Source organism: Palaemon carinicauda, chromosome 9 (assembly GCF_036898095.1).
Source record: "Palaemon carinicauda isolate YSFRI2023 chromosome 9, ASM3689809v2, whole genome shotgun sequence".
In the NCBI taxonomy this organism is placed as follows: domain Eukaryota; kingdom Metazoa; phylum Arthropoda; class Malacostraca; order Decapoda; family Palaemonidae; genus Palaemon; species Palaemon carinicauda.
Genome location: NC_090733.1, coordinates 75,836,422 through 75,861,784, shown reverse-complemented (window position 1 = coordinate 75,861,784; position 25,363 = coordinate 75,836,422). Strand labels below are relative to the sequence as shown.

Below are 25,363 nucleotides of genomic sequence, written 5' to 3'. Positions count from 1 at the left end.
CTATTCTTTATCAAGAAATATACGATTGTTATAGTTTCATTTATCCCCTTTTTCTCTGAATAATGAGAAGAATAATATATGTCATGATGTTATATGCTCACTCATGCCTTGATAATATTCCTATTCGAATATTAACCTCTGTCCTGTCTCCGAGACCAGATCGATCTCTCCTCCAGGGAGAGTAGTAAATGTTATTTACTTACCTATGCTTGATAATATTCCTACCCGAATATTAACCTTAGTCTTGTCTCCGAGTCCAGCGCGAACTCTCCGCTGGGTGAGTAGCTCTTCAATGATCGCTTCGAGATGTTCCTATTGTCCACCAGGACTTCCCTGCCAGGGGGGCAGGAAGCTAGTTCATCATAGAATCTCTGGTAAGGACATGTTCTATACTACTGTTCGAAGCCCTTGGCACTTGCATTAAAAAGGGGAAAAATTCCACGATACATTAATTCTCTGGTACACTTCCATCAGGACGTCATGGCTTGAGCCCAAAAAACGGATTTTGAGCGAAGCGAAAAACCTATTTTTGGGTGAGATAGCCATGACGTCCTGATGGACCCTCCCGTCTATTCTAGTTCAGCCTTTCAGGCCCCTCCCTGACCTGCTGTATCATGGAGATTAGCAGAAGCTGAGCTCAGGATGAGGACGGGCGTGACGTCATTTAGCAATGGCACCCGTTTGTTTACGTCTCGAGTACCAAAAGCAGCCACGGATGAGTGTAACTGTGGAACGGCTCCTCAGTTACTCAGCCACCTTTCCATATCGAAGTGTTATCTCTATATAGGCTGCAGATAGCTATGTGGCGTGTTAATACATGCGTCCCCTGTTGATATAGGATATCCTAGAGGGAAACCTTTAGGGTACTCGCACCAGAAGTTAGAATTCTGTGATAACCTTTAGTTTAATTCTCTGGGAATATCCACTGTAGTTAAATATACCCAAGGAAGCTACTGTAGGAACCTTCCATCAGGACGTCATGGCTATCTTACCCAAAAATAGATTTTTCGCTTCGCTCAAAATCCGTTTTTCTTCTCTTATTTGCTATATGTAATTCTTCTTTTATTGGTCTATACCTTTTTTAAGTACATATACAGATATTTTAGTTTTGTTATCTTGTGTGGCATAAATTACACCGTTTCGAACATTCATCTTTTATTTTCAATTCTAATCCAGGACTTATAGACACGGTTCCTATAGGGGTTTCACACCGGATTTCGTACTAATGCTACGTATTCAGTCCGATGTTGTACGTGGTAGTAAGGGCCTTTCTAAGGTTGTCCGAAGTCGATTTGAAAAAAAAAATTAAAATGTTTAATTTTTGGTTGCGGACTAATTCACACAGTCTGGTACGTAATCAGTCCGAAATTGTATATATTTATGTACGAGATGATTGCGTAACCTCTCCAAACTCATCCAAAGCTATACGCAGTTGATTTGATTTATCTCAAGGATCAGCTTCCTTTTTAAAGGAGTTCGAGGAAGCCATGTAACATAATCCTGACGAGATATAGGACCACAGCAAGGATTAAATTTATAGATACATAAAGTAAAGGACTCCAATTAAATTTACACATTTTACATTTACCGTATTATAACTCTAAATATTTCACATTTCAATCGATAATAATTTTCCCATTTTCCATAAGTCATAGTGATTGTGGTATCATTGCAGTATTGCAATAAACCTTTGTGATATTTAAAGGATCAAACGAATGTAAATTGCAGATATCCGTCCATCACGAACTGGATAAAAAGAGAAAAAAAAATACAAAGCATGCGAGGAAAAAAGATCCCAGTACGTACGTGCGTCACTGGTTCGCCAATCTCCGCCTCCCCCCCCACTTTTTTTTTTTTTTTCCACCCACGTACAACTGCATATTGGCCTGCGCAGTCATCCGCAGCCATAGAACCAATGCGATATATCGACATCCGGTGTGAAACCCCCATTAATTCTTATTTTCCCCACCATTCTTTATTATTCTTCCTTGATTGTTCTCAGCTTTTCTCCACCGTTTTAACATTATTATTATTATTATTATTATTATTATTATTAGACATATATCTATTGATATCTAACTTTTCTCTGTCCTTCAAATGGGTCTCAGTGACGCCAATAATTACCGTTTAACTTTTTCGATTATTTCCTCTTGCCAAGTGTCTGTTAAACACGAAGTCAAAAATACTTTACTTACTTTACTTTAAGGACTGCTCTCCTGGTCCCATCACATAGGGGAGCCCTACTCTCTACGGGACCTAAAAAATCAGTTTATTGTATACATTCTTAGGTGTTTTGCATATCACACTGCATAACTGGTGTTTATTGTCAAAACCATATTATCAAAACACTTAGAAAACAAGATAATTCTCAGTTACTTCTTGAACAAAATATTTCTCATTTATCAATTTTCGATTATGAATTATTTGATAACAGATTGAATATTGCCATAAACATTTTATATCTAATTCCAGGAAAGGCAGAATTTTGTCATGACCTGGATGTGTCTAATTCCGACTTCTACCAGGGGAGCTTCAATGTCACTGGCACTTTGAGTGGCAAGGATCTTAATCACACCGGGAGAATTCGCATACGCTCTAGTTCAACCAAACGTGTATTCATCCAGACTGATAAACATCAGTATCAGCCTGGGGATAAAGTGCAGTTCAGGCTACTAACTGTCACTGGTCCCATCTTGAATGTTTCGACGAATAATGTAAGTTTGACAAATAAAGTGGTCGCCTTGTTGTTTCTCGTAATAATTTCACGCAGTTTATAAACTTTGTTATATCTTTAACAGTGTGCCAAGCCATATTGATAAGTGGTACCTCTACATACGATCTTAATTCGTTCCAGAAACTGCTTTGTATGTTAAAACAATCAAATGTTGGAGCAAATATTCCCATAAGAATGCACTGTAATTTGTATAATTCGTTCCACAGCCCAAAAACCTATATTAACTCCTTAATAAATTACTACATATAATTACACATGACAATAAAATGAAAGAAGCATGTAAAAAAGATAATTGTAAAGAAATAATAAATAAAAAATGTGTTTTATTGTCACTTTACCTTAGAGACAGGCCAACGCAGGTGTAGGATTTGCTACGCCAGGAGGAGACGGACGATCGGCAAGAAGGTAGACATGGTGTTAACATGTTCTTTAAATAAATACTCTCTCTCTCTCTCTCTCTCTCTCTCTCTCTCTCTCTCTCTCTCTCTCTCTCTTTCAGAAAAAAATAATAGACGTCACTAACACTAACAGTGAAGAAGAACAAGAGAGAGAGAGAGAGAGAGAGAGAGAGAGATTAAACAAAAATGTGTTGTGTACATATGATTTTTAACAGCATCAACGAGTTGAAAGACAATTAAATGTAACTAAAAAAACAATATCAGTGAATCTGACTTTCTTTATTAACTAAAACAAATATTGATACAAACACACTCGTGTGGGTATGCGCAAATACACACACACGCAGGAGGAGACACGATCGGCGAGAAGGTAGAGATGGTGACTGCGATAACTTACCGTAACTTAAACTACGGAAATTTTAATCTAAATTAGCTTATTTATTTGTTTTTTATTTTTATATTTCATATTTTTCACATTTTTTTTTTCTTTTGATTTTTAATTTTCATTACTGTTATTGCAGTCACCATCTCTACCTCCTCCCCTACCGTCTGTTTCTTACTGCGTAGCAATTCTTGCACCTGTGTGTGTGTGTTTGTGCATACGCACACGAGTGTGTTTGTATCAATATTTGTTTTAGTTAATAAAGGAATTCAGATTAGCTGTTATTACTTTTTTAGTTACATTTAATTGTTTTTCAACTCGTTGACAGTGTTGAAAATCATATGTACTGTGAACACATTTTTGTTTAATCTCTCTCTCTCTCTCTCTCTCTCTCTCTCTCTCTCTCTCTCTCTCTCTCTCTCTCTGAAAAAAATAATAGACGTCTCTAACACTATAACAGCTAAGAAGAACGAGAGAGAGAGAGAGAGAGAGAGAGAGAGATTTTATTTAAAGAACATGTTAATGCTATGTTTAGAGAGAAACAGAAAAAGAGAGAAGACTTTTTTAAAAGAGCTTGTTAATGCTATCTTGGTTTTCTTTGCTTCACTTTTTTCTTTCTTTCTGTTCATCACGCTGGCCCTTCTCACAAATGATCGTTGCCAACAATCTCTTTGTCCTTTATCCCAATCAACAAAAGGCGTTTTATCTCTTCCAGGGTATTGCTACGATGTCTTGTAATAATGGTGATCCCCTTTAATGGTTTATCTGCTTTAATGGCTGCCTTCTGCTTGATGATCATCGAGATCATAGGCCTATTCCGGCCATATTGTTTAGCCATATCACTCACATGTACACTGCTCTCATGTTTTTATATAATTTCTTGCTTCAATTCTAATGAAAGAATTGCCTTCCTTTTCTCACCAATACCTGTACTGAAACTCAGCTTCTTAGGCACTATGATTATAGGTAAAATCAAAAAGGAAATGTGAGAAAAGGAAGAAAATAAGCACTGTTAATAACAGACCAAACAGAGGACAACCACACGATACACACAAGAACAGAGAACAGAGCACTCGACGCTCAATGGCGTCCCTCTTACGTGCAGCCATCTACCAGCGTAAACAAGATCTACATCGTATGTTGGAGCAACACTTCGTATATTGAGACAGAAATTTTGTCGAATTTTACTTCGTATGTTGGAAAATTCGTATGTTGGGACAATCGTATGTAGAGGTTCCACTGTATTTTGCAAGCTCTTGTCAAGATAATAGACTTACCTATTAGGAAAAGACTTTTTTAACAGTAAATTGAGTGCATAATATTGACCAAAGTTGTTAAGATCACCAGGTTTAATTATGGGAGAGAGGGGATAGATAAAGCTATAATTTAATAATTATTTCTCAAGCATATATACAAAGCAAATGTAGAATATTTTACTATTTGTAACCTTCAGTAGGGCCATGAATTTTACCAATAATAAAACGCACCTAAAGTGTATGGCAATTTTCATTATAGTTTCCAGATGTAAAATGTAGCCTGCATTAATATCATTTATGACTAAGAGGAGTTTGGTACGAAGAATAAGAACATCTCAAACCTACAATGAAGACAGATTTTTCTTTTCTCTTTCAGTATCCAGAAGTTTGGATTGAAACTCCTTCCAAGACGCGTATTGCCCAGTGGCTGGATGTCGACAACTCACAAGGCATTGTTCATCTCTCTATGGATCTTGTTGATGAACCTGAAGAGGTAAATCATTTTCAGTTCCTTTTTGTGCTCAGACTTGCATGAGGAAGCTGTCCTAATGAATGACTCATATGGCTGAAGATGAAATAGTGACATTTTATTATTATTATTATTATTATAATTATTATTATTATTATTATTATTGTTGTTGTTGTTGTTGTTGTTATTAGCTAAGCAACAACCCTAGTTGGAAAAGTAGGATGCTATAAGCCCAAGGACCCCAACAGGGAAACAGTAGCCCAGTGAGGAGAGGAAATAAAGAAATAAATAAACTACAAAAGAAGCAATGAACAATTAAAATAAAATACACCAAGAACAGCAACAAAATTAAAACAGATCTTACCTATATAAACTATAAAAAGAGACGTGTCAGACTGTTCAACATAAGCATTTGCTTCATGTTTGAACTTTGGAAGTTCCACAAAAAGTATACTAAATGACTTACAAATCACAGGCCTGTAGTATTTTCACAATTTATGTGAATTATTATTGATAGGTGAACTGTGAGTATTTTGTGAATACTATTATTTAGACTTAAATATAGTTATTATTATGTTTGCTGGCTATTATTTATGTTCGCTGTTAATCTTTTGCTATTCTTTTTTTTTGTGATAAATCAATTATTAAAGGAATAAGACTTTAAAGTAGATTTCATATTATCTATGTTTTGATATGGCTGACTTAACAGCAATATATAGTATAAAGACGCAATTTCAGACAATGAATTCTAAAAGGGTTTATCATACTGCTTCCTTGACTGATAAAAATATTGATATAGAAAATATGATTCGTGTATAGATTATTGATAATTTTCTGAAGTATTTACAAAAATATAGTTATTTTACGAAAACATGTTTCAGTGGAAAGTTCACATGAATGAATTGTAAATTTAAATGTTGGAATTCTAGGAGTTAAGGCATTGATATTATTATCCTCTAGTAAATGATTTAAGTTTTTTAATCATACCATATCAGAACAAGATATTACTTCAGACAATCAAATGTGTTCATAAAGGTCCTTAATCCTTCCTGATTAGTATGCAAACCTGATTAATATCAACCTAGTTATGTAGTAAATTCTCAAAGGTACCCAGTCACAGATTCTCTGTCTACCGGAAACTTTTTTTTTTTTTTTTTTTTTTTTTTTTTTTGCCTTGTGCCTCGAGAAGTGTTGATGTCTAAGCAACTGGAAACAAAAGAAGGATAATTATTTTGTTTTCTAATTTGATTTCAAAAGACCCGTCTTAATCTTCATTAATGTAATAACTGTTCTCTTTGAAGGGTTTCTACCATATCCGCCTGAAGACAAGCGAAGGCAATTCCAAAACTCAGAACTTCAAAGTTGGGGAATATGTGCTGCCAAGGTTCGAAGTGACCATCAAGACGCCATCTTACGTCTTATCTACGGATGCCTCTTTCAATTTTAGTGTCTGCGCCACGTAAGTCTTTATCAGAAGGAGGCTTGCATGCAATAACTATTTCTTCCTTTCTCTTTTTTTTTTTTTGGTGGGGGGGGGGGTTAGGGGGCGAGCAAAAGAGCTACAACCCAATTTGTCCTTCTTCAATGACATAGACTTGAAAGTACTTTCTTCATCAAGGTTCGAATACACGACTCTTTTACCCTTCTAACGAGACACGTAATCACCAGCATCAGGTGAATTGGGTCTATTATGTAGCCAACAATAAAATATACTTTTTAACAAAATATCAGAAATTTTTAATTCTAAGATGAGGTCAAGTATAGTCGGTAGCTCACTTCATTATTTGACCATTTTTACAGCACTCTAAGGTACCTTAGAGTGTTCAAGAACATTTTCTCTCATCTATCTCTCCCGGCTTCTGAAACCTAGTAATCAGTAACTGGTCACGTGAAATGCCTCTAGGAAACAGTTATAACCCACAACGATATAAACTAAGATGAAAATAGAGCGTAGGTTGGGTGCTGAGAATTTCTTTCTTTCACTGTCGAGTCCGAGGTCTCTTAGAAAAAGATTCTTAATGTTTGGCCCAGATTTGTTTTCATTGAGGTATTTAGCAACTCTGGTTATGTTTTGACTTTGAAGAGAATCACATGTAGGCCTACAGTGAACACTGGAAGAGGACAGTTACATTTTGTGCTCTTGGCTTCAATGATTCATTAAATGAATGTCATATTAATACACTTTTTATTATTTAATATATAATGAGGGTCTTTGTCACCACATGAACACCTTTTATAATAGAAGTTTCACTTTCCCTATATTTCTCCAGTACATCTGAACAGAGATTACATATTTCATCTAACAAATTAAAGAAACTTTAAAAACTCCTGATAGCCTATGCAATGTCCATTTAATAGAAACTTACAGAATAAGTGCCTATAATTAAACTTTTTCTTGGAAATGCAACTTATCAGGTTAAATGACACTAGCAAAGCAATATTGCTGAAGCGTTAATCTGGTAAAATACTGTACTGTATATTGTAATTTTGATCTTATTCTTAAGCTGATCTCTTATTGGCACTCAATCTCATTATTATCTTAATTTTTTTCATACCAACAGATATACCTTTGGTCAGCCAGTAAAGGGAAATTTAACTGTGGAATTCAATAATGGACAGAGCCAGCTATGCCGCACTGAGTTTACAAGAATTCAAATAGTAAGTTTATTTTTAAGTAAATATTTAATTTTTCCAAACTGTTTTCCTTCATTCTATCTATATATATATATATATATATATATATATATATATATATATATATATATATATATATATATATATTTATATATATGTATATATATGTATAAATATATATATATATATATATATATATATATATATATATATATATACATACATACATACATATACCAAGGCACTTCCCCCAATTTTGGGGGGTAGCCGACATCAACAAATGAAACAAAACAAAAAGGGGACCTCTACTCTCTACGTTCCTCCAGCCTAACAAGGGACTCAACTGAGTTCAGCTGGTACTGCTAGGGTGACACAGCCCACCCTCCCACATTATCCACCACAGATGAAGCTTCATAATGCTGAATCCCCTACTGCTGCTACCTCCGCGGTCATCGAAGGCACCGGAGGAAGCAGCAGGGCCTACCGGAACTGCGTCATAATCGCTCGCCATTCATTCCTATTTCTAGCACGCTCTCTTGCCTCTCTCACATCTATCCTCCTATCACCCAGAGCTTTCTTCACACCATCCATCCACCCAAACCTTGGCCTTCCTCTTGTACTTCTCCCATCAACTCTTGCATTCATCACCTTCTTTAGCAGACAGCCATTTTCCATTCTCTCAACATGGCCAAACCACCTCAACACATTCATATCCACTCTAGCCGCTAACTCATTTCTTACACCCGTTCTCACCCTCACCACTTCGTTCCTAACCCTATCTACTCGAGATACATCAGCCATACTCCTTAGACACTTCATCTCAAACACATTCAATTTCTGTCTCTCCATCACTTTCATTCCCCACAACTCCGATCCATACATCACAGTTGGTACAATCACTTTCTCATATAGAACTCTCTTTACATTCATGCCTAACCCTCTATTTTTTACTACTCCCTTAACTGCCCCCAACACTTTGCATCCTTCATTCACTCTCTGACGTACATCTGCTTCCACTCCACCATTTGCTACAACAACAGACCCCAAGTACTTAAACTGATCCACCTCCTCAAGTAACTCTCCATTCAACATGACATTCAACCTTGCACCACCTTCCCTTCTCGTACATCTCATAACCTTACTCTTACCCACATTAACTCTCAACTTCCTTCTCTCACACACCCTTCCAAATTCTGTCACTAGTCGGTCAAGCTTCTCTTCTGTGTCTGCTACCAGTACAGTATCATCCGCAAACAACAACTGATTGTTAATAATGGTTTATAATGCCGGTAAATGTCATCAGTGGTATATATATGTATATATATATGTATGTATATATATATGTATATATATATATGTATATTTATATATATATATATATATATATATATATATGTATATATGTATATTTATATATATTTATATATATATATATATATATATATATATATATATATATATATATAGTAAAGCGCAAGGTACGTGAGGCAAAGAGGGCAGCTGACCTGAGGTGGGGTCAGGGATTAGGTCATTCATATGAAGAGAATAAGAAGAAGTTTTGGAAAGAAGTGAAGAGAGTAAGGAAGGCTGGCTCAAGAATTGAAGAGACAGTGAAAGATGGAAATGGAAGGTTGTTAAAAGGAGAGGAGGCAAGGAAAAGATGGGCGGAATATTTTGAAAGTTTACTGAATGTTGAGGATAATAGGGAGGCAGATATAATTGCTGTTGCAGGTGTTGAGGTGCCAGTGATGGGAGATGAGAATGAGAGAGAGATTACAATAGATGAAGTGAGGAGAGCACTAGATGAAACGAGAGTAGGAAAAGCGTCTGGTATGGATGGTGTGAGAGCTGAGATGTTAAAGGAAGGGGGTGTGACTGTACTTGAATGGTTGGTGAGATTGTTTAATGTGTGTTTTGTGTTGTCAATGGTACCAGTAGATTGGGTTTGTGCATGTATTGTACCACTATATAAGGGTAAGGGAGATGTGCATGAGTGTTGTAATTCAAGAGGTATTAGTTTGTTAAGCGTAGTTGGAAAAGTGTATGGTAGAGTAATGATTAATAGGATTAAGGATAAAACAGAGAATGCAATCTTAGAAATACAGGGTGGTTTTAGAAGAGGTAGGGGTTATATGAATCAGATTTTTACAGTAAGGCAGATATGCGAGAAATATTTAGCAAAAGGTAAGGAGGTATATGTTGCGTTTATGGATTTGGAGAAAGCGTATGATAGAGTTGATAGGGAAGCAATGTGGAATGTGATGAGGTTATATGGAGTTGGTGGAAGGTTGTTGCAAGCAGTGAAAAGTTTCTACAAAGGTAGTAAAGCATGTGTTAGGAAAGGAAATGAAGTGAGTGATTGGTTTCCAGTGAGAGTGGGGCTGAGACAGGGATGTGTGATGTCACCGTGGTTGTTTAACTTGTATGTTGATGGAGTGGTGAGAGAGGTGAATGCTCGAGTGCTTGGACGAGGTTGAAAACTGGTAGACGAGAATGGCCGTGAATGGGAGGTAAATCAGTTGTTGTTTGCGGATGATACTGTACTGGTTGCAGACACAGAAGAGAAGCTTGGCCGATTAGTGACAGAATTCGGAAGAGTGTTTGAGAGAAGGAAGTTGAGAGTTAATGTGGGTAAGAGTAAGGTTATGAGATGTACGAGAAGGGAAGGTGGTGCAAGGTTGAATGTCATGTTGAATGGAGAGTTACTTGAGGAGGTGGATCAGTTTAAGTACTTGGGGTCTGTTGTTGCAGCAAATGGTGGAGTGGAAGCAGATGTACGTTAGAGAGTGAATGAAAGATGCAAAGTGTTGGGGGCAGTTAAGGGAGTAGTAAAAATAGAGGGTTGGGCATGAATGTAAAGAGAGTTCTATATGAGAAAGTGATTGTACCAACTGTGATGTATGGATCGGAGTTGTGGAGAATGAAAGTGACAGAGAGGCAGAAAACATATATGGCTGGTGTATCTCGAGTAGATAGGTTTAGGAATGAAGTGGTGAGAGTGAGAACGGCTGTAAGAAATGAGTTAGCCGCTAGAGTGGATATGAATGTGTTGACGGGGTCTGGCCATGTTGAGAGAATGGAAAATGGCTGTCTGCTAAAGAAGGTGATGAATGCAAGAGTTGATGGGAGAAGTACAAGAGGAAGGCAAAGGTTTGGGTGGATGGATGGAGTGAAGGAAGCTCTGGGTGATAGGAGGATAGATGTGAGAGAGGCAAAAGAGCGTGCTAGAAATAGGAATGAATGGCGAGCGATTGTGACGCAGTTTCGGTAGGCCGTGCTGCTGCCTCCGATGCCTTAGATGACCGCGGAGGTAGCAGCAGTAGGGGATTCAGCATTATGAAGCTTCATCTGTGGTGGATAATGTGGGAGTGTGGGCTGTGTCACCCTAGCAGTACCAGCTGAACTCAGTTGAGTCCCTTATTAGGCTGGAGGAACGTAGAGAGTAGAGGTCCCCTTTTTGTTTTGTTTCATTTGTTGATGTCGGCTACCCCCCAAAATTGGGGGAAGTGCCTTGGTATATGTATGTATATATATATATATATATATATATATATATATATATATATATATTTATATTTATACATATATATACATATATATAATATATATATATATATATATATATATATATATATATATATATATATAAGTATGTATATATATATATATATATATATATATATATATATATATATATACATATATATACATATATATATATATATATATATATATATATATATATATATATATATATTTATATAGATTATATATATGTGTGTGTGCGCACGTGTGTGTGTATGTGTATCCAATACTGTATTTGTAAGCAGGTATGAAAGTAATATGTGTATATTATTTATAATAGCTTACATCGTTTCATTCACAGTATGAGATTTTCCTTGTTTTCCTTATGGTTGACGTTCTTTATAAATGCTACAACTGTATTTCATGTAGAATTCTAATTTCAGATTACAGGCTGCCATGATTTTGAATTCACCACAGAAGAGATGAAAGTGATCGACTGTAGCGTCCATTACATGCCTCTGGTAGTGACCTTTGAGGAAGAGGGCACCGGAATCCGAATGTCCGAATTTTCCTCGGTGTCCATAACGAGGGAGCCCATTACTTTGAACCCGGTTTATATTGACAAGTATATGAAGCCTAATCTTCCATTTACTGCAAAGGTAACTTATAGAAGGAGAATCATTTAATGATTGTTATTTGTCTCTTTAGTAAATAAAGTAAACTATGGTAAAACTTCCTTTTCTTTGTATATAATTCGTTAAATTGAGTGGGGATACCTTAACATGGTGAAGGGGTTTGCGTATCTCCCTGATAGGGGCCACCCATAATTTGTTGATTTACTGTGAGCGATCAGACAAAAATCTCCAACCTTCACCAATCCACAGTAGCCAACATGGTGATGAAAATGGCCAAACTCCAGACATGATTAAGGACATGTCTAAGGCCTCTGTCCTGCAGTGGACTGGAAACGGCTGCATTTGTTGTTGTTGTTGTTGTTTTGTTGTTGTATAAATGAATTAAATAAGTCAAATAAGAATTGTGGGAGAAATGTCAGTAAAAAGATCTCTTCACTATGAAAACAGGTCAGAGCGGAATACCCAGACGGTGCGCCAGCCAGTGGTTTACAATTGGAGGTGTGCGCAGCTGGAAAGTGTAACAATATGACAACAGCTGCTGATGGTATCGTCACTGCAGTTCTTCCGAATTATAAGTCAAACAGAATATTTGTAAGTGTTACTTTAGTATATTTTATCTAATTTTATTTTGTCTACCTCCAAGGTAAATAATGTCCATTACCAATTCCCTAACCATAAGGTAGAGGAGAATTTCCCTTTTCATAGTTTGTAGTTTTTCTTCTGTAAGAAAGTAGAGAGAGAGGCCTCGTCAAGTGAAATGCACAAGACCATCTTTTCCTTCATAGGAATCAGTTGTTACATGTGAAGCTACTCGTACATATATGTAAAAGGGCCTGTGTTGCTATAGATATCACTTGGACATGCCCTGTAAAGGTTAAAATGTTTTGACAAAGATAGTAAGTAGCCTTGCCATTTCCAAAATCTCAGCTTTTTGCGTGTCAGAAATAATTTTATTACTAATTTGTATTACTACAGATGTGCTTTATTTATCCCCTACTGTATTTTGTTTGAAAGGGCAGTTTACTTCTCAGGGAGCTAATTTGATTTTGCTTTAACAAGAATACAAACATGGTATATTTGCCTTCATACTCTTCACAATAGTTTTTACGCGTTTTGTTAAGGCCACCTTTTTTCACCTATGTTATCACTCCCATCCCGTACTCCTATTAAATTTCTGTAATCCAAGAGGAAGACTACAGTAGATGCCTTATTCAAAATTTCTCTTATTCATAGTGATCTACGACACAATGGTAGAATTAGCTCCAGAATTTCTATCCATATAAATTTTATCATTAAACAGACCTTGCAATGTATAGATTTCATGAAATTCAAACACAAAAACTAAGGTTCTGTATTGTTCTATATTCTTCTGTCAGTTTCACTCTCGTCTTTATCCTCTCCCTGTTCAGGCATTAGTCTTTTGTAGTATCTTAAATCACTTCTAAATCGAGGTATAAGCCTAACATCTTAATAATGTTTTAGCATGAGCATAAAGTCATGCTTTCGAGGAATTTCTTCCACTATGTTGCAACTTGTTGATGGCTGCAATCACACATCACCAACATCCAAGCGCCTTGCCACACTTTCTGCACTTTGGCACAGCACTGCAAACATCCTTTGGCATTTTAAATTTATGATGGAACAGTAGTCACACCATTCAACAATAAGCACAACAAATTGAAACCACAAAAATAATAAAGAATTGCGAAAAGTTAGGAAAAACAATAATACTAGTCGTGGGACACACATTCAATACAGCAGTCACGACCAAAATCTGTCTTACTCGTGCTTTCTCATTAAAAACATCACTCCCAAGCGCACATGGACTCTTTAGGCCTTAAATCTATGTATGGGAATTTCACTTTATGTAAATTAAGTCTCATGACCTTTACAGGGGCTAAGAAAATGATATAAAGTTTCAACATAGAGTAAACCCACGATTCACACTTGGCTCTCGCTCTTACATTCTTCGTATAAATGAAAGGCAGGTTAGCTCTTAACATTCAAATTAAATATGGTAGCAAAAGATCTCTTTGAAAATTGGTACTTTCATGTAGGTTAGAGAAAACAGTGTCCTGTGATGAACTCTATAGTCGGAGGCTTATTTCCAGAGTTATAAATGATAAATAAGTACAACAAATAGCAGACACACTAACTTAAATATTATAGAATAAATCCTTAATAGAACAGTCCAATACGCTACAGAAATATTCATTGGTGATATATTTATCAGTTATCAAATACCCCTCAGTCAAAGGCACTTAGGAATAGCCTATTTCCTTTATAAACTTTTCTCAGTGGGATATTTTCCCTGTTGGAGCCCTTGGGCTTGTAGAATTCGGCTTTCCCAATTAGGGTTGTAGCTAACAAAGATTCCAACAGGGAAAATAGCCCAGTGAGGAAAGAAGATAAGGAAACATAGAATAGTGTGCCTTAGTGTACCCCCATTCAAGAGAACTCAACCCAAGACAGTAGAAGACCATGATACAGAGGCTATGGCACTACCATGTGGGTAGTATATGTGTTCAGATGCATAATTGCCTTCCCATGCAATAATAGCGTTTGAAATTTAACATAATTCCAATTCTGTAGATATTCATTCGTGATATTGAAAAGTCCTTGTATAAATATATTTTCATCTTAACATTTTGACAAATGTCATGAAAGACACTGATTTACAGAGTTGCGGAAACTGTCAGAAAGGACTCCAAATAGGTATTTTCTTATTTGAGCTGTGTACCAAACTCCTTACCACTATGATAATTGTTTCCGTGATTGTCTAGATCTGCAGCTATTGTAAACATTTTATTCTTTTGTAGTCTAATGCTTTTATGACCATCTATGAACATGTATTATTTTTTCTAATTCGTTGAGCACAAAAAATCCTATGAACTATAGTTTGTCATCTTAAGGACCATGGGAAAATCAAGTTAATATTTCTGGCTGAAACAAGTCTTAAATGTAGGCCTGCCATAAGTACAGCTTAATTTTAATTGATAGCACATATAGATTATAACGCCCTTGGCCAAGCAGATAGACATTTGTGCCTCTGAATTTGTATGAATTCTCTAGATGTAAATTGTTCAAATTTAACCTTATATCTTTATTACAGATGAAAACAATCAACTATCGTGCTGACCTTCATTCTGCATCCTTCTCAAGAAATCCAGATCATTACTATTCCCCTTCAAATTCATCTATCTTGATTTATACCCCTGAAGAAAAGCTCAAGTGCTCCTCAAATGAGTCTTTAGAACATTCTTTGACATTGTTGTTTGCAGCCAGCCAGCCTTCTGCAAAGATAAGTGTCCAGGTAAGAACTTGATCGTTGTTCAGAAGACTAAGCATGATAGTCCGGTTTCAGAAGAGTGGTTTTCAAAGCTACATCTTTTGTGACGACTAATATCAAAGTACAGAAAGTCCCCAACTTACAAACTTTATAGGTTCCAAGAAACTGTTTGTAAGTCGAATTTTGTTAAATTTTGGCCTAGGGTAGGTCTAATCTGACTCCCATGCCTACGATTTCCAGCTTCAAAAGTCAACAAGTAGTGCTATTTCATGTAAAATAAATATCAGGTTATTGCAAATATTGTTTTGTTTATTGTATTAAATGATATAATATTGTTTTATTACAGTATTTCATTATCTTTTTAAATTATATGAACTTTTGATACAATATCTGAGATTTATGATTTCAGTTGCATTTGTATTTTGGGCTCAGGCCATGTCGTCCTGATGGAAGTTCCTTCGTTAGTAGCTTCCTAGGTATATTTGACTACAGTGATATATCCCAGAGAATTTACCAAAGGTATCCAGAATTCTAACTCCTGGAGCGAATATCCCTTAAAAATTTAAAAGGGATATCGCGTAATATCAGAGGACATATTTTTAACACGTCACATAGCTATCTACACCCCTAATAGCGTTTTAGCTTTGAGGGGGAAAAGTGGCAAGAATATAGGAGAGTCGTTAAAAAGGCGACGCTCCTACTACCGTACTGTAAAGTGCGCCAATTCGCCACCGCGTGGCGCCACCTAACCATTCTTTCTCCCGTAGCATTGCTGACCGGTGTTATCCCGTGTTTTCTCTCGCTATTTTGGAGTTATTTAGTAGCTATGATGTCTTCACCAGCCTCATCTGCTTCTGGAAAGTTAAATAATATCTTTGAATTGTGTAAATGTAAGCTCTTGCCAGTTTGACTCTTCGATTGAGATCGTAATTAACGTAACAAGAGCTGTTGCCAGCCGGATGGCGTCATGGACACGGTCATTCTTTCTTGTACATTTAGTTAGCCAGAACGACTTTCCCGGCATTATTGCTTTAATTATTTTAGCTATTTAGAAATTTAGTTAGGGATTTTTATATCATGTCATTGTTGTCGTGGATTTGGCTATTCATATTCGAGCCTCACGAGTGCTAGGCTTCCTAGCCTAGGCACCTACACACTTCATGCATGATATAACCTTCCTGGTAAAGTTTTATTGAAGCTCAGGCAATATTTTATACAATTAACGGATTTTGAGCGAAGCGAAAAATCTATTTTTGGGTGAGATAGCCATGGCGTCCTGATGGAAGGTTCCTTTTTGGTAGCTTCCTTGGGTATATAAACTACTAGATATTCCCAGAGAATTTAACCACAGGTTATCACGGAATTCTAACTTCTGGAGCGAGTATCCTAAAGGTTTCCATTTAAGACATCGTATATCAACAGGGGACGCATGTATTAACGCGCCACATAGCTATTTGCACCCCACATAGAGTTAACACTTCAATTTGTAGGGGCGGAGAATAGCTGGGGAGCCGTTCCACAGCTAATCTCGTCCGTGGCTACTTTTGGTACTCGAAACGTAAACAAACGGGCGCCATTACTAAATGACCTCACGTCCGTCCTCATCCTGAAGCCAGTTGCTTGCCGATCACCATGATACAGCAGGACAGGGTGGGACCTGAAAGGCTGGACGAAGTAGCAGGGAGGGTCCATCAGGACGCCATGGCTATCTCACCCAAAAATAGATTTTTCGCTTCGCTCAAAATCCGTTTTTTGGGCTCAAGCCATGGCGTCCTGATGGAAGAATACCAGAGAATCAATGTATCGTGGTAGATTTTCCCCTTTTAGTGTAAGTGCCGAGGGCTTTGAATAGAGTAAGCATGGTAATCTTGATAGAGGTACCGTGGGGCTGAAACTCCCTGCCCCCCTTGGCAGAGAAGTCCCAACGGACCATGCTGAGGATCAAAGTGGTTCTTGAAGGGCTACCCACCTTGCAGGGAGAACGTGAAGAACTCGGAGACAAGACAGAATGGTTGCTATTCGTATAGGAACATTCTCAAAAAACAGACAAGTGGTGGTTAGGCACTGTATATTGTAAAGGAGAACAGTCTGGTCTCGAAGGTATAGCGCAAGTAAGTATTCAGTTAGGAATATTACATAGCATGGGTGAGTATATAATATGGATTGAACCAATTATCTTCATCTTTTTTATAGAGGAAAAGGGGGAAGGATAATGAAACTATGACAACCATGTATTTCATAGTATAAGTAGAAGCGGATTGAGACGCACAAGTAAATAAAATAGAAATTTTATTTCACAATTGCAGAATATGGTAATAAATGCAATAAAGGATGTAAAGGTATTTACAATAAATTATAATGTACATAGTAATGAAAGACTTCGCTCTTGAATCTGAAAGAAAATTTCAAATTATGAGAAAGCACGGGTTCCAGAGGAACATTAGTCTTTTAAAAGAAAAAACACATCATGCACTAGGCATACGGCACTCATGTGACGACTATGACATTTCACCTGAGAGAAGAACAGTCTATGAAAAACACTAAGTGTCTTTGAATTCACTACGTATCACGCGAGGGTCAACATAGGCACCCGAGGAGTTAGAGTCCCAAGTAACTCACTGTTCTATGCAGAGTTAGGTGCAGGTTTCATAACACTACCTGCGGCTACCACGAAATGTTTGACTTCATGTACTTGTTTCGCATAATGCTTGAAGAAAACACGCGAGGATTTCCAGCCTGTGAAACTCTTGAGGCTTTCGAAATCCATACTCTGAAAGAAATTCAGAGACGATGCGACTTTTCTAGGATCATGACCTGCGGGTGTACTGTCAGGATACGCTCTGCGAATGAAGTAGGTGATCTTCGCTCTTAGTTGTTTCAGTGACAGGTCGCTGCCCGATGTTTCTCCTTTGAAGAGTTGGCCTCCACCAAAGTCAGAAGTTCTACGAAGATAGACCTTGAGGCTCTCTACTGGACATAGAGAGGCATCTTCTTTCAGGGGGCAGATTCTCCAAGGGCCCCATCTTTTGGTGGGTAGTTCGTTTTTAGCGAGAAACGTCGGATCCGGAAGAGGGTAAGGTCTCCTGAATCTGTAAACAGAATGTGACCCTCGTCCCTTGATAATGCCACTATTTTGCTGACTCGGGCTCCTGAAGCAAGAGCAAAATGAAATATAACCTTTTGAGTCAGATCCTTGAGAGGGCACGAATCGTTGTCCAAACTGGAGGCAAAATGGAGCACCTTGTCCAGGGACCAGGAGATAGGTTTTGGTGGGGGTGCTGGGCGTAGACGAGCGCATGCCTTTGGCAGTTTATTGAAGATGTCGCTGGACAGATCAATCTGGAAGGCGTACATTAGTGGTCTAGTCAAGGCCGATTTGCAAGTAGAAATCGTGTTGGCTGCTAAGCCCTGTCCATGAAGGTGAATGAAGAAGGACATGCAAAAATCGATGGTGATTTCCGTAGGATTTTTTGCCTTGACGAATGAGACCCATTTTCTCCAGGATGATTCGTATTGCCGTCGTGTGGATTCGGTCTTGTATTCCTCGAGGAAGTCTAGACTTTTCTTCGAGATCCCAAACCTTTTCTTCACGGCTAGGGAGAGAAAATCATGAGATGAAGGTCCCTGACTTTCGATGATGAAGCGAAGACAGTCGACTTCTGTACTTGCTGGGAGAGAACTGGGCCCGGGAGAGGGATCAGCGTGGGTTGTAGCTCCAGGACTAGGGGGTACCAGTTGCTCCGGGGCCACTTGGGAGCCACTAGGGCCGCTGTTCCTTTGAAGGTTCTCAGTTTGGAGAGGACTTTTAGCAGAAGGTTGGTGGGAGGGAACAGGTAGATCCTGGACCATCTGTTCCAATCCAGGGACATGGCGTCCACTGCTTCTGCCTTGGGGTCCTCGGACGGGGCCACATATCGAGGAAGTTGATTGTTGTAGCTCGTTGCGAAGAGATCGATCTGGAGTTCTGGGACTTGGTGAGAGATGAAGGAGAATGATCTTGCGTCTAGAGACCATTCCGACTCTATCGGGCTTGTTCGAGATAGAGCGTCTGCCGTCACGTTGCGGAATCCTTGTAGGTGAACTGCAGACAGGTGCCATTTCTTCTTCTCTGTCAGACGGAAGATTGTTAGAAGCACCTGATTTATCTGGGGCGATCTTGAGCCTTGGCGATTGAGACATCGAACTACCACCGAGTTGTCCAGGGTCAGACGAATATGGATCGAGGGAGGCGGGGAGAGTTTCTTCAGAGTTAGAAGGACCGCCATGGCCTCCAAGATGTTGATGTGAAACGTCTTGAATAGGGGAGACCATGTTCCTTGAGCCTGTTTTTGGTGGGAGTGACCTCCCCAACCCTCCAGCGAAGCGTCCGTGTGGATGTTGAGTGATGGAGGTGGGTGTTGAAGAGGGATGGACCTTTTCAGGGCCTTTGCTTCCGACCACGGCTTTAGGAGCAGCCGAAGTCTGTTTGGGAGCCGTCTCTTGAGGTCTCTTCGAGCGATGGATGCGGAACGTCTCCAGACTCCCGCGGCATCCTTTAGCTGTGCACGTAGCACTGGGTTTGTCACTGAGGCGAACTGTAGAGAGCCTAGAACTCGTTCCTGCTGACGTCTTGAGATCCGTTTGGATTTCAGCAGTCGCTTGACAGACCCTGCTATTTCCTTCCTTTTCTTCTGGGGGATGGAAAGGCGGTGTGACTGAAGGTTCCACTGGATTCCTAACCATTGGAACTTCTGAGCTGGAGAGAGGCGAGATTTCTTCGCGTTTATCTTGAATCCCAGGTGTTCTAGGAACTGGGTAACTTTGTTGCAGGATCTTAAACAATCCTCGGGCGATGGAGCCCAGACCAGCCAGTCGTCGAGGTAGGCCATCACCTGGACGCCTCGGAGGCAAAGCTGTTGAACGATGGCGTCTGCCAGCTTTGTGAAGATCCGAGGTGCCACGTTGAGGCCGAAGGGCATGGCCCTGAAGGCGTAGCTTTTCCTTTGGAGTCGAAATCCTAGGTAGGAGGAAGCGTGGTTGTTCATTGGAATGTGCCAGAAGGCATCCGCCAGGTCTATGGAGACCGTGTAGGAACCTTGAGGCAGAAGGGTCCTTATCTGTTGAAGAGTCAGCATCTTGAACTTGTTGTTCGCTATGAACTTGTTGAGGGGGGATAAGTCTAGAATGACTCTGAGTTTGTCGGAGTCCTTCTTGGGGACGCAAAACAGTCTCCCTTGGAACCTGGTTGACTTTACCCTCCTTATCACTTTCTTGTTCAAGAGATCTAGGACATATTCTTCCAGAAGGGGGGTTGATTGTTGGAAGAATTGCTGGAAGGTTGGGGGTGGTTGAGTCCAACTCCAGCCTAGACCCTTCTTGACGATGCTGTGTGCCCAGGGATCGAAGGTCCAACGATCCTGGAATTGGCGGAGTCTTCCTCCCACCGGAAGCACTTCATTGCTTCTGGTGTCCCGAGGGTTTACTGCCTCGGCCGCTAGCTCCCCTTCCTCCTCTGCCTCTGGAGGGACGGCGAGATGCGTCTCTGCCTGCACCTCTGTTTGAGCCTCTACCTTTGGGACGAAAGGTAGTTGACTGTTGCTCGAAAGCAGGGGTGAAAACCGGCGACTGTGACAAGACCGGTTGCGTGACCAGCTGAAAGGTCTGCTGTGGCTGAGCTGCCACTTGGGGAGTAGCGGATCCCGGAAACTGCCGTCTCTGTTGACGTTGCTGGGGTTTCGGCCTGGAGGATTTCCTCTTAGGCTGAGGGCCGTCGTCCTGAGAGGATTTCCTTTTCTTCGACATGCCCCACTTGTGGAGAAGGTTCCTGTTCTCCGTGGCGGCCTTGTCGGTGATCTCTTTCACAAGAGAGGAGGGAAAGAGGTGCTTACCCCAGATGTTGGAGGAAATCAGCCTCCGGGGTTCGTGTCTCACTGTGGCACTGGAGAACACGAATTCACGACAGGCTCTACGAGCCTTCGTGAAGCTGTACAGGTCTTTTACTACGGTCGCCAAATGTGTTTTGACGAGCACCATGTAGTAGTCAGGGACTCTAGTGTCACCAGCCATGACGTCGAGCTGTACCTGGAGGGACATGGATGCGGCGAGCCTTTCCTTCGTGTCATGTTCCCGACGAAGGAGATGGTCATTAAGTTTCGGGAGGTCTACGTTAAACTGACGGCCAGCTACGTCAGGTTCTAGTTTCCCTACCACGAATTTATGCTGGACATCTTTCCAGTGTCGAACATCGGGGGGAGTAATCAGGGAGAAGGGTCTGCACTCCTCCAGTGCAGGGCAAGGTTTTCCTTCTTCCACTGCCTTGTGTACCGCAGCGAAGGCCTTTTCCATGAAGGGGAGGGTCGCATCGTCTGGTGCGACGTAGGTAGGGTGCTTCTTGCTAAGCGCCGGAAGTTTTGAGCAGGTAAAACCCCTACTTTTTACTGTATTAGCCAGCATAGCCTGGGCCTTCGGGAGATCGAACACAATCACCTCCTTCGATTCGGTCTCTTCTTTAGAGGCAGGTTCGGATCGAAGTCGGACGTAACAGTCCGGATAAGCCTCAAAATTCGGGAAGAATTCCACTTCTTCCAGGACAATCGAGCCGATCTTCTCACTGATGAAGATCCTGCCTGTTGTAATTGGCATGTGCTCGGCATACCTCCAGGGGTTGGCGTCCGAGGATGCCGGGAGGTCCTTAACCGAAATCCTTTTCGGCTGCTTTGAACTTCCCATGGTCCTGATGTATTCGTGTGTCTCACGGAGTTTCTTGTCCATGAGAGCTTCGAGCATTCGGAACATCTCCTGGGCGCTGGATGGGATGGGGTCCGGGGTAGCGGAGGTAGACGGGAGTGATACGTCCGTCAGTGTTGGAGTCGGTGTGGGGGTGGAAGGTGGCGTGACCTCCTGCTCCGACTCAGTGTATTCCACTTGGTCTTCCTCATAGTCCAGTTCTTCGGCCATGAGGTTCCTCTCCGTGTTCTCCGACATTTCCGACATACGTTCCACGTTGTCGGTATCCAGACGGCACTCGTGCATGGACTGGACCATGACTACATCAGGTTCCACCGTTATCTGGACGGTGGGGATCTGATCCTTGGGGACCACAGAGTCTGGGGATGCCTTCGGGAAAAGCAAGGCCCTCAAGTCTTCGGTGGCAAGGTATGGTCCGGTGGCGTTCTTTTGGAAGCCACGCACCCACTTGCGTCCCTAACCTCCGCTGAGGGAGGATTATTGAACGCCTCGACCAGGCGGTCCTTGCAGACTGTACAGTTCTGCGGGTCCCAAAACTTCAGATCGCCTTTCTTGTTGGCGCAAGGGGCGTGGGTCCTATACGCCGTGTGCCCGTAGAAGTGCGGACCCTTCACTCCACAGAAGCCGTGGTCGCATTTGACGTACTCCTCCTGTAAGAGAAAGAGTACATGAGTATGGGGAAGTCATATTAATGACTTATATTCTAAAGTTAAATATTAAAAGGTTAATTTTTAACTTAATCTTAAGTAATATAAACATTGTGATGTTTGAGAGTGGAGCGGGGAATGAAGTAGATAGACACATACTCCGTGTAACCCGCCCGACTGGTTACCGTAACCTTATCCATAGGCAATTTGTTTGTGACCGAGGACACAGGGTAGAATTCTATAATAGATTACCAGGGAGGCAAAGGAATTCTAGAAGGAATTGCCAAGGATATAAAACTGGGACTGAGACCACTCAGACCATTGAATTGGGGATGAAGAAAAACCCCATAGGGTAACGGTTTCTGGCAACCAGCCGTGCTAAGATACACACAGCATGCTGGAAAATTGTGATATGCAAGAAGACAGCACGGCTACTAATAGAACGGTAAAACAATACCTATCTATTTATGTAGTCAAACCATCTGGTTGCAAGGTAGGGCTATCAGCATTGTGTTGATAGCTAGGAGAAGGGGTGCAGGTCTCTTGGCACCTACGGAATGTGCCGGCAGACCGGAGGAACGCCGGAGGCCGCTCCAGCAGAGTTTCTGGCATTAGGGAAGACAAACAGAGAAGTCAAGAGTAATGCCAGGATGGCGGCCACCGGTACAACGGCGGCACGCCGCCAGGAGGCGGCGGCTCCGGCAGCCGAAGGTTGCCGGCTTGGTGACAGGGACAAGGGTGAGCTACAGCAGAACCGGACTGCCGGCAATGGATGCCGGCACGCCGGGGGTCGGTCCGATGGACGGACGACCGAAGGAAGGAGGTATAAGGGTAGGCCATCGGCTGCACGCCGACGGGAGGCGGCAGCCCTACGGCACACGGAGGGCTGTCGGCCACGGGGGGCAAGGAAGGAGTCACCAAGGAGGGAGGTCGGTATCGCCGACAGTAGAGGCGGCAAGGGACCGGCACCAGGACAGTGAAAGAGACAGAAGGAGGGATGTAGGAGTACGGACACGAACCCCAAGACATCTCACCTGAATGGGTGTACCCATGATAGGGGCTAGCCCTATCACCCAGTGGCAGGGAGCCGCAGGCGGCCGGGAGCCAGTGTAGCCCAAGGAAGGGCTAGGGAACACCCAAGAGGGGGGAGAACCCCTGCGGACAAAACGCATCCAGTGGCTAACCCCATAGGACACTATGAAGGGTATATGTACCAGAGCGGCCTGCACACAGGGACTCAAGGTAGCCCTATCACTCCACCCTAAGGAGGAGTTGTAGGACAGGGGACAGATGGGTATAGGCTAACCTAAGTATAGGCTAGGCCATACAAGAGATAGGTGGGGAGGGGAGAAGAGGAAGGGTCTTCCATAGGGGAGGTTCTGTACCAAAACGGCCACCAAGGAAGGGAGGACGCTCCCTAGCCTAAGGTAGGCAGCCTGGCTGAGAACGGTGCATGGGTACCGTTTCAAGCAAGGCACAGAACTATCTCCCCCCAAGCCTAACCTAGAGCAGGGATATTCACCCTGAACCAGGAAGGTTGGAAGACGTATCGCTAATGCAGGGAAGGTCGGAAACCTAGCCTCAGCAATAGAGGAAGGGCAGGCCGTTCCTCATTCTCGGACGCAACCCTAAGGGGGGATCATTCCCTTAGGGAGGACAGAGAAGTGATAGATACTCTGATATGAGCTTGATCAACTTATGTGGTAGGGGGAGCAAGGCTACACAGAGGGAGTGCCCTAAGGCAGGGGGTGAAGGGAGCATATAGGGGTCCTACATTTAGGTTAGGTTAGAAAGGCACACTATCAAACCTATCCCCTATATGGTCCCTGAAGGCGAAAACACTTGCATCACAGTAAACAGTATCATAAAATAATGCCACTATCTTCATAACTAAACTTAGGATCACTGTAATATATCATGCATGAACACTGATGATAGGCACTCTGGCCTAGGGGCTAGGCTAGCGATCTGGTATGGGGTCAGGCGATGACCGATAAAAGAGCGTCAAAACACAATATATAAAGTTCCTAGCTATGAAGACTAAATAACTAATAGTTTCGATTAGTTAATAAGGCCGGAGAAGCTGTTGAGGCTAGCTAAATAAGGCATGCAAGACAACAGCGACGCCATAAAATGGCGGGTCCGGTAGCAGCACAGCTCTGCCAAAAAACATAAAATATCTCGAAAAGTAAAAGTTACTTTACGGTCAGAGCTTATTTAAATAATACTGGAACCTTGTACTCAACTTTCCAGAAGAAGGCGAGGCCGAGGGTAGAGACATGGCTAAGATGCAAGTCGATAAAGTAAGCACAGGGAAAATCCGTCTTAGTAAGGCAAGCTACTATGCGAAGGATGAGGACGGACGTGACGTCATTTAGCAATGGCGCCCGTTTGTTTACGTTTCGAGTACCAAAAGTAGCCACGGACGAGATTAGCTGTGGAACGGCTCCCCAGCTATTCTCCGCCCCTACACATCGAAGTGTTAACTCTATGTGGGGTGCAGATAGCTATGTGGCGCGTTAATACATGCGTCCCCTGTTGATATACGATGTCTTAAAGGGAAACCTTTAGGATACTCGCTCCAGAAGTTAGAATTCTGTGATAACCTGTGGTTAAATTCTCTGGGAATATCTAGTAGTTTATATACCCAAGGAAGCTACCAAAAAGG

General features: G+C 41.1%; 1 protein-coding gene across 1 annotated transcript in view; it reads left to right on the top strand.

Moving 5' to 3' along the window:
- The window catches only part of LOC137647002 (alpha-1-inhibitor 3-like), a 126,509-nt gene that overhangs the window by 33,095 nt on the left and 68,051 nt on the right, over positions 1-25,363 (top strand). The window contains exons 3-9 of the mRNA XM_068380109.1: positions 2,473-2,714; positions 5,147-5,263; positions 6,541-6,698; positions 7,801-7,897; positions 11,842-12,057; positions 12,481-12,624; positions 15,146-15,346. Coding sequence (XP_068236210.1) covers positions 2,473-2,714; positions 5,147-5,263; positions 6,541-6,698; positions 7,801-7,897; positions 11,842-12,057; positions 12,481-12,624; positions 15,146-15,346 — 1,175 coding nt within the window. The remainder of the gene's footprint in view (positions 1-2,472; positions 2,715-5,146; positions 5,264-6,540; positions 6,699-7,800; positions 7,898-11,841; positions 12,058-12,480; positions 12,625-15,145; positions 15,347-25,363) is intronic.